We start from the raw sequence: 13,864 nt of genomic DNA on the forward strand, positions 1-13,864 counted from the left end.
TCCCACCTGTACACATTTAACCTTAACACTTTTAATTAACATCACCTTTCTGACCCTGTTTCTCAGGTACTTGTGTCAAACCAACTAACATATTTTACAGAAAAGACTGAGCCTAATTCACCCAGGGCTGTATGGCTCATTATGATACTTGATAGCTCACTGAGCTATCATAGACAAGGGGTTTAAAGTTACCTGTTCTCTAAAAATGTTGTTGTGACATTTCGGAGATAAATTAGGTACAAATGTGGCAGATATTATACATCACTGTTTCCTAACTCTTGGCACACTTCCTGGAGCTTGTTATGTCTAAAACATAGTGGAAGAATAGATTGAAAAAAAAAGAACGGGGCCAGTGCAAACATGTTTGCTATCATCTGTAACCAGAAAACGTTTTTGCCTTCCGGACTAGAGAAAAATTTTACTTTTTAAGCATGTTTTCAGATGAGGCGTGACGCCAAGCCTGACATTATAAATATAATTTCCTCTCCTCAGACACTTATAAAATTGCTGTCATGATCCCTTCCACCCCCACTCCAGTCTCCTGCTCAACCCCCACACCCCCTTCCAGCCTCCCTCAGCTTGTTGAATCCAAGTTCCACACAATACTGTCTGCTTGAATTTTTCCAATAAGATTTCCATGCCTTAGCCCTAAACCAGACCGTGTCAAGGTCACCTCTTACTGTGACCATAGTACACCATCCATCAGCAGCCTCTCCGCAGCCTTTGATGTGGCCTTTTACTGTTGATGGGTATTAACTAGGCATTCACTTGTGCCCTTTTAAAAAGCAACAGACTGAAACTGTGGTTTTTGGGTAATGAGGTACATGTTTTTAATATGCAGATCTTGTAAATAAATGCATATGAAAGTATGTTGAGATTGACTTCTGTTCTATCCTTCACCACCTAGTTTTCTGGAATATAACAACATTTTGCATTAAGAACTCACCATTGTTGGATAAACTCGGGAATTTTGTAGATATAAAAGATACTTTATAAGCACAGGTTTCTTTTTTCTCCCCTTCCTTTTTTAGTCGTTTGTATCACCGCCACTATTTCGGTGTGTATATTGCTTCCAGTCCCTTTTTTTTCTGCTTGTATTTCTAAAACCAGGAAAAAGCCTGGGAGTAGGATAAGATGAATTGCCCTTGCAGAGAGCTGGCATGGATATGGCAGGCTGAATGGCCTCCATTCTATGATTCTGTTCCATATTCCAAATGTTGATTTTTGTGACTGTCTAACAGTGCACTTACAGTGCAGGTACTTCAGTGTCATTGCAGTAACTGTTTAATGTCTACCCAGTACAATCTAATGACAGAGTAATTAATCAGTGAATTGTAATGATTTCTTTAAATTGCACCATTTCATATCCTGCTTTTTAGGTTTAAAATAAAATGAAAATTTAGGCCTACAATCTACAATAGCCAGCCTTTCAATTAAGCTCAACTAGGTCATCTTTTCAGAATTATTTTGAAGTTATTTAACTGATCCTTCAATGACCCGTATTTGGTATGGTCCTGATCCACAGTTGGCCCTCAGTCCACTGAGTCTTGCTGTTTGCATGAATTTTAATGAACTGAAGTGTACCCACCATTGGGAAATGGTATAAATTAAAGGGAAAGTAAAACTGAGAAAAACATTTAATCTGTCAACCCTGATTAATGTCTGATAACTTTTTGGAACATGAAGCTCATGTCATTGGATGCAGTGCAGTGACCTGTTTCTAAAATGATTTTGAAGAATTTGGTAATTTAATCTGTGAATAACCTGTGATTAATGGAGAAATATGTTATATCTTTTCACAAGCTGGTTAAATGTTGGAAGAACTTTGTCTCCAAAACATTGGATTAACCATACATTTGTGGGTCAGTTAACTTATGATAACTTAGTTATATTCTTAACACTGTTTGTGCTGAAATACTGACGTTACATGGCTGTACTGGGGGGTGGAAGCTATTTAATGTCAGAAAATGTTTTAACACTTACAGCATCACTTTAAAATATATAGACTCTACCACATGGATGTAGGACATTCAACTCAGTTAATCTATGTCATGTTTTACCCTCTACGTGGGCAAAGGGTACTAATTGCATTTACCCAGTCTGTTTCCATATCCCTTCACTTCCTCTCAAAGGAACTTCCCAGTGTGCCTTCCAATGTCATCCATAACCCATGAAAATCAGTCAGATTGCTTTAATAGCAATAATAACCATTATTGGAAAAGGTTTATTCACAGCATCCACAATTGCAAATTAATGAGCCCCTTTAATTTATACTATAAAGATTGTGATGTATCAAAAGAAATAATTGATTATCCAAAGTACAGTTAGTCTGAAAGTTCACTTTCATATTAGTCTATCAGACAACTACCACTAGGGTCAAATCTGAGAGACATCTAGCTTTGTTACAGTATATAGTTGATGGGAGTGGCATAGCAGCTGTTTACCTTCACATGCCCTGTCTTATAGTAAAAGTAACATATTGGTCTTGTTGAATCAATTTTGCCTACTATACTGTCTGTTTCAACTACCCTGAGAAGCATGTTTTTTCATTTCTACTGTCTGCCTCAATTCAGGGTCATCAACTGTCCTGTGAAATACAGGATTGTCACGTATTTATGCCGTTCGTCCTGCATTCAGGACACTGTTTGTCCTGTATTCTGTATCAGTGAATTTTGCGCATCCACAGTATGCATCTGTGCATGCGCACTGTGATCTCCCAGTGGCTTGGTCTCCCATTCCCAGAGAGGCGCCAGAGATTGCTATAGCTCCCCAACCCCCGCTCCGCTCTTACAGGCTCTGGCTGATGCAGGAAGCTGGTTGCCCTATGATAATTAGCGTTCTGTTCACTATCACTTCTTTTATCTCTCCAATTTCTGCGTGGGTTTGCAAACAAAGGCTTGCAGCCACCTGTGTGTGGTACTATTTGTAACCATCAGCCAAAACTGCTGTTTTCCTTAATTTAGAAACTACAGTCTCCTAGGTGGAACCTCATTCCTAAAGGAATATTATTTGTAAATTTTTCCAGTAACAACACTTCCTTTTCAAAATTTTCATCAATCTCCATTGCCCTATATGATCGATTGAATACCATTTCCTTTTCTGTAACAAATTCCACAAAAATCTGGTCCTGTCTCTTTTTCAGATTTCAAAATATTTGACTGTAAACTCCTGGAATTAACTCAGTTACACACAACAGTCTTAACCATGTCATAGTCTGAAGACTGTTCATCAGAAAGGTTTGAATAAACCTCCAACATTTTCCCTAACAAAACAACCTGTAACAAAATCGGTCAAATTTCTCTAGGCAATTGTAACTTTGTAGCAATTTTCTCAATTGAGACAAAATACATTTTAACTCCTTCCTCACTGAACTTTAGGCACTGAGCGAATATTACTTGCCAAATCAAAATATGGAATTAAACCTGATCCATCGTCAAATCTATCTGCTACTCCCTGTTCACGTAATTGAACCCTTTCTCTGTCCAACTCAAATTTTCTGGCTTCTCTCTCTTTACAATTCAAGGCTTTCCTTTCCTTTCTTTTCTCTTTCTTCCCTTTGGAATTCTACTTGGTTTTTACACTTCCCTTTCTTCTCTTTCCAGTTCAAATTTTTTGATTTTCCTTTCTTTTTCTTTTTCCTCTCTTAGGAGTTCAAGCTTTTTCATTTTTCTTGCTCGTTCAAGTTCATGTTGCTTTATTTGTAACTGAATCCTACCCAACTCAATCTGCGTTTTATCTAGATTACCTTTTTTTTTCTCAAAGTTCAAATGTTGAGCCAATACCTCAATATCTTTTCAGCACCGACTTTTAAATCTATTTCCTAATTTTGTCCCACCACTTTTAAATTAACCTTTGTTAACTGTTGCAAGACACTCTGATAGGCACCCCTCTTTCGAGGAAAGCTTCAGCAATAGACATAACCATTTTAACTTTTCAATAAATACAGCAAAGGTCACCATGAAATCTTCTGCGTTTACATTCTGGCCAAACCCAGTGTACTCGTCTCAGCCTATGGATTTGAAATTGCGCAAGGTGCCCCCAATTTGTCATGATCGCTGTAGGGAGTGATAACTTATTTGAACCTCCAATTAATAGCTGAACAGATAACACAAGATTTCACGTTTTAACATGATTACCCTAACAAACAGGCTAAAATGCACTATTGATTAAACACTATTTTTGTAGGCAACTTATACTTTAGACTACAGAACAGAACTTTTAATATTACTGAAAGAATCCATTATCAGGTATATATTGCTCTGTCCTTTAAGTAGACATTAAATTCTCCCAGAATAAGGAGTAGGCCATTTAGGACTGAGATGAGGAGGAATTTCCTCAGTCAGAGGGTGGTGACTCTTTGGAATTCTCTGCCCCCGAGGGCTGTGTAGGGTCAGTTGTTGAGTATGTTCAAGACCGAGATTAATAGATTTCTACCTATGAAAAACATAAGGGATATGGGGATGGGGCAGGAAAATGGTGTCGAAGTAGAAGATCAGCCATGAACTCATTGAATGGCGGAGAAGGCTCGAAGGCTTACTCCTCCTATTTCTTAAGTTCTTATATTTTAAGAAAGCCTGTCACCTGATATCTCAGTGGCTTCCTTTGCACCCTTCCCATCTTGAAGCCTATCAGCATGACAACATGAATCTCACAGGCCTCGTTTCTGGGTATAAATGCTGATTAGCTATCCTTGAGAGTCCAATTCTCTTTCATTTTGAAATTAATGAACAGTTTAAAACACAACTGTTTATAAACCAACATTCTCGACACTCTTCTGGGACTTTGGAGACTCCCTCTATCCATTGTTAGCTCACAGGCTGCTGCCATTGTCTCCAAGTGTATACACCTTGCATTTTCTTCCCGGTAAAACAATCTGGGCCCCTTTTAATCTCTTTAAAAAAAAAACACTCAGGCTTGCTGCCAGGCATACTTTAGAACAGGTCTTATGACCCACTTCATTTACCATACTTGAAAGACAGTCCCAAAACCTCATAATTGTAAAAGATGAAAACAACCTTTGTAAACCTACCTTAAACCATAGAACTGGTGGGAAGGTACTCCTGTGTCTAGTTTTGCATCGCCTAAGCCCTCTGTTTGGACAGTAGAAAATCTCTTAATGCCTGGACTAACCCTACTTCTCTGCATCCCAAAGTATTGTCTAACTATTTAATAAAAACAATGACTGAATGAGTTATGTGGCTATCCAGTAGGGCTTTACTTTTGCTTCATAGTAAGTGAAAGAATTGTTTTGCAACTTACTTATTTTTCCTCTGATTACAGTGTGGTGATATTGATCTTAGCAGCTCATCCTTCAGGTACATGTACTGTTCTATTTAAAGCAGCTTTCATTTTGAGACTAATGTTGGCCGATATTCTAAGTTTTTTAAAAGTCTTTCTTCATGGCTCAGCTGTTTGATCATTTGGTACATATTTTCATTCCAATTTCAAAGTACCCCATTTATCCTGCCTTAGATTCCTGCAGTGCATATTTTTAAAGTTTTGAAGGGATTTAAGCATTCGCTTGGCACAAATTTTCAATATGCTCACATCATACATCAAAAATTACAGAAGAAAAATGAGATTGAAATGCCCGCAACATGAGCAGATTTCCCTCCCTCATTTGATAGGATAGATCTAGAGAAGCTATTTCCACTTGGGGAATCCAAAACTAGGGGTCACAAATATAAAATAAATTCAAGAAATTCAATTCTTTAATCTGGAAGTGGTGAGAATGTGGAACTTGTCAACACAAGGTGTGGTTGAGGTAAAGCTAGGTAAGTGCATGAGGGAGGAATGAATAGGAGCTTATTGCTGATCTGTTTAGATGAAGTAAGGTCAGAAGATATTTGTGTGGACCGTAAACACTGGCTTGGACCTGTTAGACCAAATAACCTTTTTCTCGGCTGTAAATTTTATTTAACATCACAGCAATCATACTTGGAGTCATGGACTGCGATTGATCCTCCCTCCATTTCAAGTAACTCCATTGGGGCACAAACATGCAGACACTACAAAATGTCAGAAAATGCTGGAAATACTCAGCAGGTCAGGCAGCACCCATGGAGAGAGAAACAGAGTTAAGATTTCAGGCCAACGACCTTTCATCAGAACTAGGAAAAGTTAGGAATGTAATAGGTTTTAAGCAAGTGAAGGTGGGGGTGGCTGGTGAAAAAGAACAAAAAGGAAGGGTTGTAAAAGGATAGAAAGTAGGAGAGATTAAATAATAAAAGGGGTGATGGGAGAAGGCCATGCAAATGGGACAAGTAAAGAATAGGAGATGTATCTAGAAGAGGTGTGAATGGAAGAATGATGAACACTTGCTGCCAAAGGCAAAAAAAACCCAAAAAAAATCAAAACTGCAAAGAAAATGAAAACAAGTTGGCGCAGAGGTAACAATTTGAAATTGTTTAGTGCAATGTTTAGTATGAAAAGCTGTGAAGCCTAATTGAAAGATGAGGCGCTTTTCCTCAAGCTTATATTGAACTTCAGTGGAAACAGTATGAAGCCAAGGACAGAGAGATCAGTGTGAGAGCAAGTGTATTAGTATAGCAGAGGGATGACATTTGATAGAGTCTTCACTTCACTCAACATGCGTTATTTCTGACTCTGAGAGTGTTTGTTGATATCATTTAAATAAAAGAGGGAAAGGTATTTCATTCTCGAGATAGGACATGTCTCAAATTTCTGGAGGATTCGCTAACCAGGGACTTGGATGAACCAATGAAAGAAAACAGCCATTTTCATTATTTCTCAAGGGTTTCTGCCAGTATTACACCAGGAGATCTGAAGAAAGCCCCAGACCCCATCCCTGGAAATTCTGGGCCCTGAAGTTTTCTTGTACCAGTTTACATTTTGATTCATCCTCAGAATATGTAAAATTACAATAATGTCAGACAATATGCAATTGTAGTAACTCCCTTTATGGTTCTGTTCTTCACTTGTATCTCCATAATAACAGGTAATGAAGGCACCCACATTCTACATTTTGAATGTTCGGCTTTGTGCTACATGATAGCAGAAATAAAAGCCATATCTGTAATGCTTCCAATGATGTATTTCAATTGTGCATTTTTAAAGGATCATAAAAAATAATTTTAGTGCACTGCAGCAGCAAATTCTCATCTCACGTTATAAGCCCATTATTTAATAAGAGTAGTATTGATGTAAAGACTTAAATATCTACTCACAGTTTTGACAATTTTCCTTTTCGCTCTCAGGTGATGCTTTTGGTGCTTTGGAGTTCCCACACCTCTATTCTAACCGATTTCACAGTAGCTGTTGCGCAAGGTAATGAGCAATTTGCCATCTTGCTCTGCAAGCATTGGCATGTTGGTTCTTTCACAAATTAAATCTGTTCTTCCCATATATAACAACTCAGATAGTGATCAAAGGTGGAATTCTACTTTTGTAGATGGAGAACTTATTGTTACCGTGTTTTCTTTGAACAACATAATGTGGGAATGATGAAAATTATTACTGATTTTAATTCTGGCCCTTTTTCTCTGCATTATACTTGATATATTGAAAAAAAGATGTTACTCCCCTTCCCCATATTACAAAGACCATCATAAACTGATACTGCACAGAAGAGGCCATTTGGCCCATTGTGCCTGTGCTAGCTGTTTGGTGGGTTATCCAATTGGTCCCATTCTCCTGCTTTCTTTTTTTCTCCATATCCCTATAATTGTTTTTCCCTTCAAGTATTTATCCAATTCCCTTTTAAAAGCTACTAGTGAATCTGCTTCCATCACAATTCAAGCAGCTCATTCCAGATCACCATAAATGGTGCATAAAAAATTTGTTTCCTCATTACTTTTGCCAGTCACCTTAAATCTGTGTCCTCTCATTACCGATCCTCCTGTCATTGGAAACAGTTTCCCCTTATTTACTCTACAAAACCATGAATGATTTTTATCACTTTTTACTTTCCTTTTCCTTTGCTCTAAGGAGAACATTCCCACTTTCTCCTGCTCCACATAACCGAAGTTCCTTATCCCTGGTACCATTCTAATAAATCTCCTCCTCTGCATCTCAAAGGCCTTGACACCTTTCCTAAAGTGTGCTGCCCACATTTGGACACAATGCTTTATTTAAGGTCTAACCTGTGATTTATAAACTTGTGTTAATTCTTCTTGTTGATACTTCTTGTACAATCAAGTTATAATAAGTTGTGCTTCTGCCATGGAGTGCTGGAAAAGGCAGAAATCATCCTGGTGCCTACAGAGTACTACCTGCATTTATGTAGTGCCTTTAATGTAGGAATGGTACATGGTATGTAGAAATGCACCAAGGAAATAGTTAAACCTTGGAAAATCGGTTTAGGAGAGGTGAGCTAGAAGGTTTTGAGAAGGTTTTTAGAGGTGGAAGGGATTGGAAAGCAAGTGCTAGCGAGTGCATTCTGAGGAAGCAAGAGGCTACACAAGAGGCAGTATTGATTAAAGATGACATTACAGTACTGGAGAGAGAGGATGTTCCAGAAGGGTCAAGGACTGAATCTCCCTGGCTAGAGGTAAGGATTGAAAAAGGTGCAATAACATTAATCACCAACCAGCGGAAGGGATGTAGAGAAACATATTTGCAAAGAAATTACAGAGAGGTGCAAGAATTACAGAGTAATTATGATAGGGGACTTCAATTATCCAAATATAGACTGGGATAGGAATAGTGCAAAGGGACAAAAGGGGCGCAAGTTCCTGGAGTGTGTTCAAGATAATTTTCTGCAGCAGTATGTTTCCAGTCCAATGAGAGGGCAGGCACAATTGGACCTGGTTCGGGGAATGGGTTGGCTCAAGTGGATCAAATATCAGTGGGAAAGCATTTAGGGGACCGTATCATAAGGTTTAGGTTGGTCAAGGAAAAGGACAAGTAACAACCCAGAGCAGGAATAATTAATTGGGGGAAAGCCAACTTCGATGGGATGAGAATGCATCTGAGTTGGGTGAGTTGGAATCAAATGTTGGCAGGAAATACGGTGGCTGAACAATAGGCCACCTTCCAAAAAAAAAAGTATTGCAGGCAATGTCAAGGTATATCCCCTTGAAGGGAAAAAGGTAGGACAAATAAATTCAGAGCACCCTAAATGGCGATAGACATAGAGGTGAAGATGAAAAGGTAGAAGTGCACGCATGACAGATGTCAAGTAGAAAATGCAATGGAGAATCAGGCTGAATGTAGAAGGACTAGAGAGAAAGTGAAAAAACTAATAAGAAAAGCAAGGAGAGAGCATGAAATCCCAAGGTCTTCTATATGCATATAAATAAGAGAAGAGTGGTAAAAGAAAGAGTAGGGCCAGTTAGGGACAGAAAAGGGGATTTACATGTGGAGGTACTAAACAAGTACTTTTCATCTGTCCTTACAAAGGAAAAAGATGTTACCCAGGCCGAGGTGAGAGAGGAGGTAGCTGGTACACTCGAGGAATTTACAATTGAGAAGGAGGTGTTAGAAAAGCTATCTTTACTTAAAATTGATAAGGCACAGGGACTGGATGAAATGCATCGAAGGGTTCTGAGGGAAGTGAGAGTGGAAATTGCAGAGGCACTAGTGACAATCTTCCAGTCGTCCACCATCGGACGTCAGGAACTTCATTGTAATACATCAGCATATCGTTATAAGGCCAGCCCGCCGGACTCATCCCCCCCACCCCCACCCCTGCTGGATCATACACCCACCACGACGGGAAAACACGGCAGTGCAAAACACTTCTTGGCAACTGTGACATCCAAAATATCAGGACTTGCTGCCAGGGCATTGCTCGCACCGCAGACATCTGAGGAGCCGAAGGTGCTGGAGCCCAACAGCAACGGGATCCTGGAGGAATGTCCATGGCCTGCTGGGTGGATTCTCATGGACATGGCTCTATTGCGAAGCAGCTCACGGAAGTTGGAAAGTCACCATTGATGCTCACAATAAAAGGAATGAAGGTGTTGAGGGGTGAGGTTGGGAAGGGGTGAATGAAGTTGCTGGGGAGGTGAGGTTGGGAGAAGGGAATACAGGGGAGCAGGGGGTAAGAGGAGTATGGGGGGGAGGGGGTAACGGGGGAGAAGATGGCAACTGGGGAGGTAGGTATATGGGTGGGTGGCAGGTGTAAGGAAAGGAGTATGGAGAAGAAGGAGTAAGGGTGAAGGAAGGGGTCAGGAAGGGGGGAGGAGTAAGGCTGGAGGAAGAAGTGAGACTGGAGAAAGGAGTTGGTAGGGGGGGAAGGACTAAGGGTGGTATAAGAAGTGAAGGTGTCTGAGAGAGTCAGGAGGGGGAAGGACTAAACGGGAGTGGGGGAGGTGGGAAGTCCAGGGGCGGGGGGAGGGCCTCTGGAGGGGGAGAGTGTCCGGAGATGGGGGGTTGTCCAGATGAACATGCAAGGGAGGGGCCTGATGGGCCTATGACTGCCTCCTGGGGAGCAAACTGAAAGTAGGCATGGTTTGAGGGAATGGTGAGAATGACCAAGGGCAGAGAGGCGGTAGGGTGGGAGGATGAAGGTTTGGTGATAACAGTAGAAGCGATGGCGAGGGTGGTTGGCGGGGACTCAGAGTCAGACCCAGACCCTGGGGGTGGGAAGGAAGAAGTCAGGGAGGTGAATGTGGATGGGGGTAGGATTTTCAGGAAGGAAGGGAACATGCACATTCACCTGGACATCCCTGAAGGAAAAGGGTTGAGCTGGTAGGTCACAGAGGGGAGGTGAAAGGTGTTGCCAGGGGGGTCAACTGTGATGGGGGAAAGGAAATGGGTGACTGGGGGAGGGGAAAGGATGGGGGAGCGCACGACAAACTGAATCAAGGCCATGCTGTCCAAATTGAAAGTGAAATGATGATCGTGGTGGGCAAGATTAGGTGCTGCACAGAAGTGTGATCGTTGGGTGGACGGAGATGCAGGTCAGCTCAGATGGGCAACAGAAAGCAAACCCCAGCAGGCAGCATTCAAAATGCTCAGAACTTTGAGGTGAGTATGATTATGTGAAGGATCCGCCTACGTGGGAGAGAGCTTGCACGAGGCTCCGAAAGGCCCTGCCGCACACACACTTCTCCCTCCAGAATCACTTGTTGCTCCCTCTGCGGTGACAGGGGACGAGGTTGAGGGGCTCACAGGCAAAGGGGATGCGGAGGGAGAGGACAGCCTCTGGGATCCTGAGTGGATGACCCAGGGTGTCCAGATGCTGCTCCTCCTCCTCCCCGGGGACCCCAGCCTAACTCCTTGAAGGGAAGGAGCACCCAGAGGGATGTCGAGGTGCCGCGTTGCCACTGCAGGAGCTCACCCACGACTATCGCGATGGACTGCAGGACTGCACACATCTCTGCATTCTGCTAGACCAGGGTCTTCAGAGCGTCCGCCATCCTCCTCACGGGCACATGTGGGCACCACTTCATCAGAGAGCAGGCGGAGGCTCTCCTCCGACTCACATGTCACTTGGCTGAGGAATTCCAACAGCTCTGCGTGACGTTCCCACGTCTCTGCTGACTCTCCAGAATGATTTGGAAGGCCACGTCTAGAGGCTCGTCATCTGACTCAGACCTCATAGATGCCTGGACTCCAGCAGTCCTCCAAGTGCCGGGGAGCTCTGCTGAACCTGCCTCCTCCTGCTGCGGACACGTGTCTGTGCAGTGACCACCAGATTGTGAACCTGAGGCTGCTCTAGATCTAGGTCCCACCGAGCTATGTGTCTCTGCACTGGTGGAGGTGCGGGTAAGCACTGTGACGGGTCTTCCAGGCTGCTTATTTCCACCTCTTCAATGGAGGAGGTGTCCTATTGGCTGGAGGTGAGGACATGGATGGAGCTGAGGGACTGGCTGGCTGAGGGTGTCAGTCGCTTGGCAGAGCTCCCTGTGAACCAAAGTAGAGATAGATAGTGCGTGGCAGAGTCAAAAGCAGAAAGGAGAGAGCACTCACATTTGCGTTGAGAGAGTGATGTGCTACAGGATCCTTACAAGGTTGTTCGCCGACAACCTCACCATCATCGCAGACACGACCTATGTCATCACCAGTCAGTGCGATAGCACACTCCTCAGAATGAGCGAGGGGCCAAATGTGGGCCAGTCCACCCCCGGTCTGGGACCGCTTCCTGCTGATGTGAGGAGGCTTCTCCTACATGAAAATAGATAAAGTGTGAGCAGGACACATGGCACTGTATGGAATGTTTGTGTGGTGAGCAGAGACATGGACAGGATGAGAATGTGAGCTCGAGAGGATATGAGCCTGATGGAGATGTGAGGATGTGTGAGAGAGTTAGTGGTGTTGTCCCTTGAGGTATGAGGTCCCTGTGGATGTGCATTGGGTTTGCGAGTGTGAGAGTTAAGAGTGACGAGAAGAGTGAATTACCCTGGCAGAATGGATGAAACCATTCATTCTGTAGCAGCACTGCGTGGCTGGCCTCATTTGCAGGGCATTGGTGCTGACCACTGTGGCCACTGCCTCCCAAGCCGGATTAGTGAGGTTGCTGCCCATCCTGCGGTCAGAGTGGGGGTAGAGGACGTCACGGCGAGCCTCCACTGCGTCCAAAAGGCACTCGAGGAACGCGTCACTGAATCTGGGGGCTGCAGTCTTTTTGCCTTTCAGGGCTATGTCTCCTTTGCTGCAGTTGTGGACTGGAAGCACTGAGAGGTGCATGCACGCAGATGGACATTAAATGTGGCGTCCAGCGTGTGAAGATGGTGTGTCGGCAAATGAGAGCTTGCCTGCCATGGAAAAGGCGTGTTTCCCGGGAATGCATAATTAATGCGGTGGGTTTGGGACAATACAGCGTGAAAAGCCGCCATTGCGGCCGGCGGGTAAAAAGTCGTTTTACCCACTTGCTACCACACTTGGTGCAAATCTGGGACCATTCCGTCCCTGGTCAACTGTGATGAGAATAATCTTGAACTTAAAAAGGACATAGACTATTGGAGGATTGGGAGTCAAGTGGCAGATGAAGTTCAATGCAGAGAAGTATAACGTGATATATGTTGGCAGAAAGAATATGTACCCTAGGCTGTTTTAATAGGAGCATTGAGTACAAGAATAAGGAGGTCATGTTGAATGTGTATAAGACACTAGTTAGGCTTCATCTGGAGTACCGTATCCCCTTCCGAGTGCCATACTTAAGGAAGGATACTCAAGACCTTGGGGAGAGTACAGTGGAGATTCGCAAGAATGATTCCAGGGGTAAAGAACTATAGCTATGAGGATAGATTGGAGAGGTTGGGACTGCTTTCCTTGAGAAAAGAAGGCTGAGAGGAGACTTGATAAAGTTATTCAAGATCCTGAGGGATATTGACAGGGTAAATAGTGAGGAACTGTTCCCACTCAAGGGAGCATCAAAAACTAGAGGGCACAGATTCAAAATAATTAGCAAAAGGAGTAAAAGTGAGGAAAACTTTTTTCACCCAGAGGGTGGTTGGAGTGTGGAATGAACTCCCTGAAAGGGTGCTGGAGGAGGCAGGCTCGATTGAGGTATTCCAAGGGGAATTGGATTGCTATCCAAAAAGAGAGAATGTGCAAGGTTATGGGAATAAGGCAGGGGAGTGGGATTAGGTAGAATGTTCTTTCAGAGAGCGAGTGCAGACTTGATGGCCTGAATGGCCTTCTTCTGCACTGTGAAGATTCTGTGATTCTCTGATTCTGTGAACCAGTGGTGGGGGAAGATACCATTGATCAAAAGCTCCCTCAGGAGTACTTTGGGCTTCCCAGTGCTCTCTTGGTCTGCACCCACAGTTTTTTTAATCTTTCATGGATGTGAGTGTTGCTGGCAAGGCGAGCATTTATAGTCCGTTCCTAATTGCCTTTGAGAAGGTCCTCCACACGCTGGATTTCAGATCTCCAAACCCGTCAGTGTCCGGAATTAATGAATGAAAGCCAACCGGTTTCCTACAGGAAAAGGAAAACAAAAAGTAAAGACAAG

At 43.0% G+C, this 13,864-nt stretch overlaps 1 protein-coding gene across 3 annotated transcripts in view; it reads left to right on the top strand.

The window, feature by feature from the left end:
• Positions 1 to 13,864, top strand: part of slc35d4 (solute carrier family 35 member D4) — a 211,557-nt gene that overhangs the window by 84,655 nt on the left and 113,038 nt on the right. For all 3 annotated transcript variants that reach the window (XM_078540823.1, XM_078540824.1, XM_078540821.1), the window contains 2 exons: positions 5,281 to 5,315; positions 7,218 to 7,287. In XM_078540823.1, the coding sequence (XP_078396949.1) occupies positions 5,281 to 5,315; positions 7,218 to 7,287 (105 nt within the window). The remainder of the gene's footprint in view (positions 1 to 5,280; positions 5,316 to 7,217; positions 7,288 to 13,864) is intronic.

The sequence above is a fragment of the Cetorhinus maximus genome, chromosome 4, assembly GCF_964194155.1.
Source record: "Cetorhinus maximus chromosome 4, sCetMax3.hap1.1, whole genome shotgun sequence".
Taxonomy (NCBI): domain Eukaryota; kingdom Metazoa; phylum Chordata; class Chondrichthyes; order Lamniformes; family Cetorhinidae; genus Cetorhinus; species Cetorhinus maximus.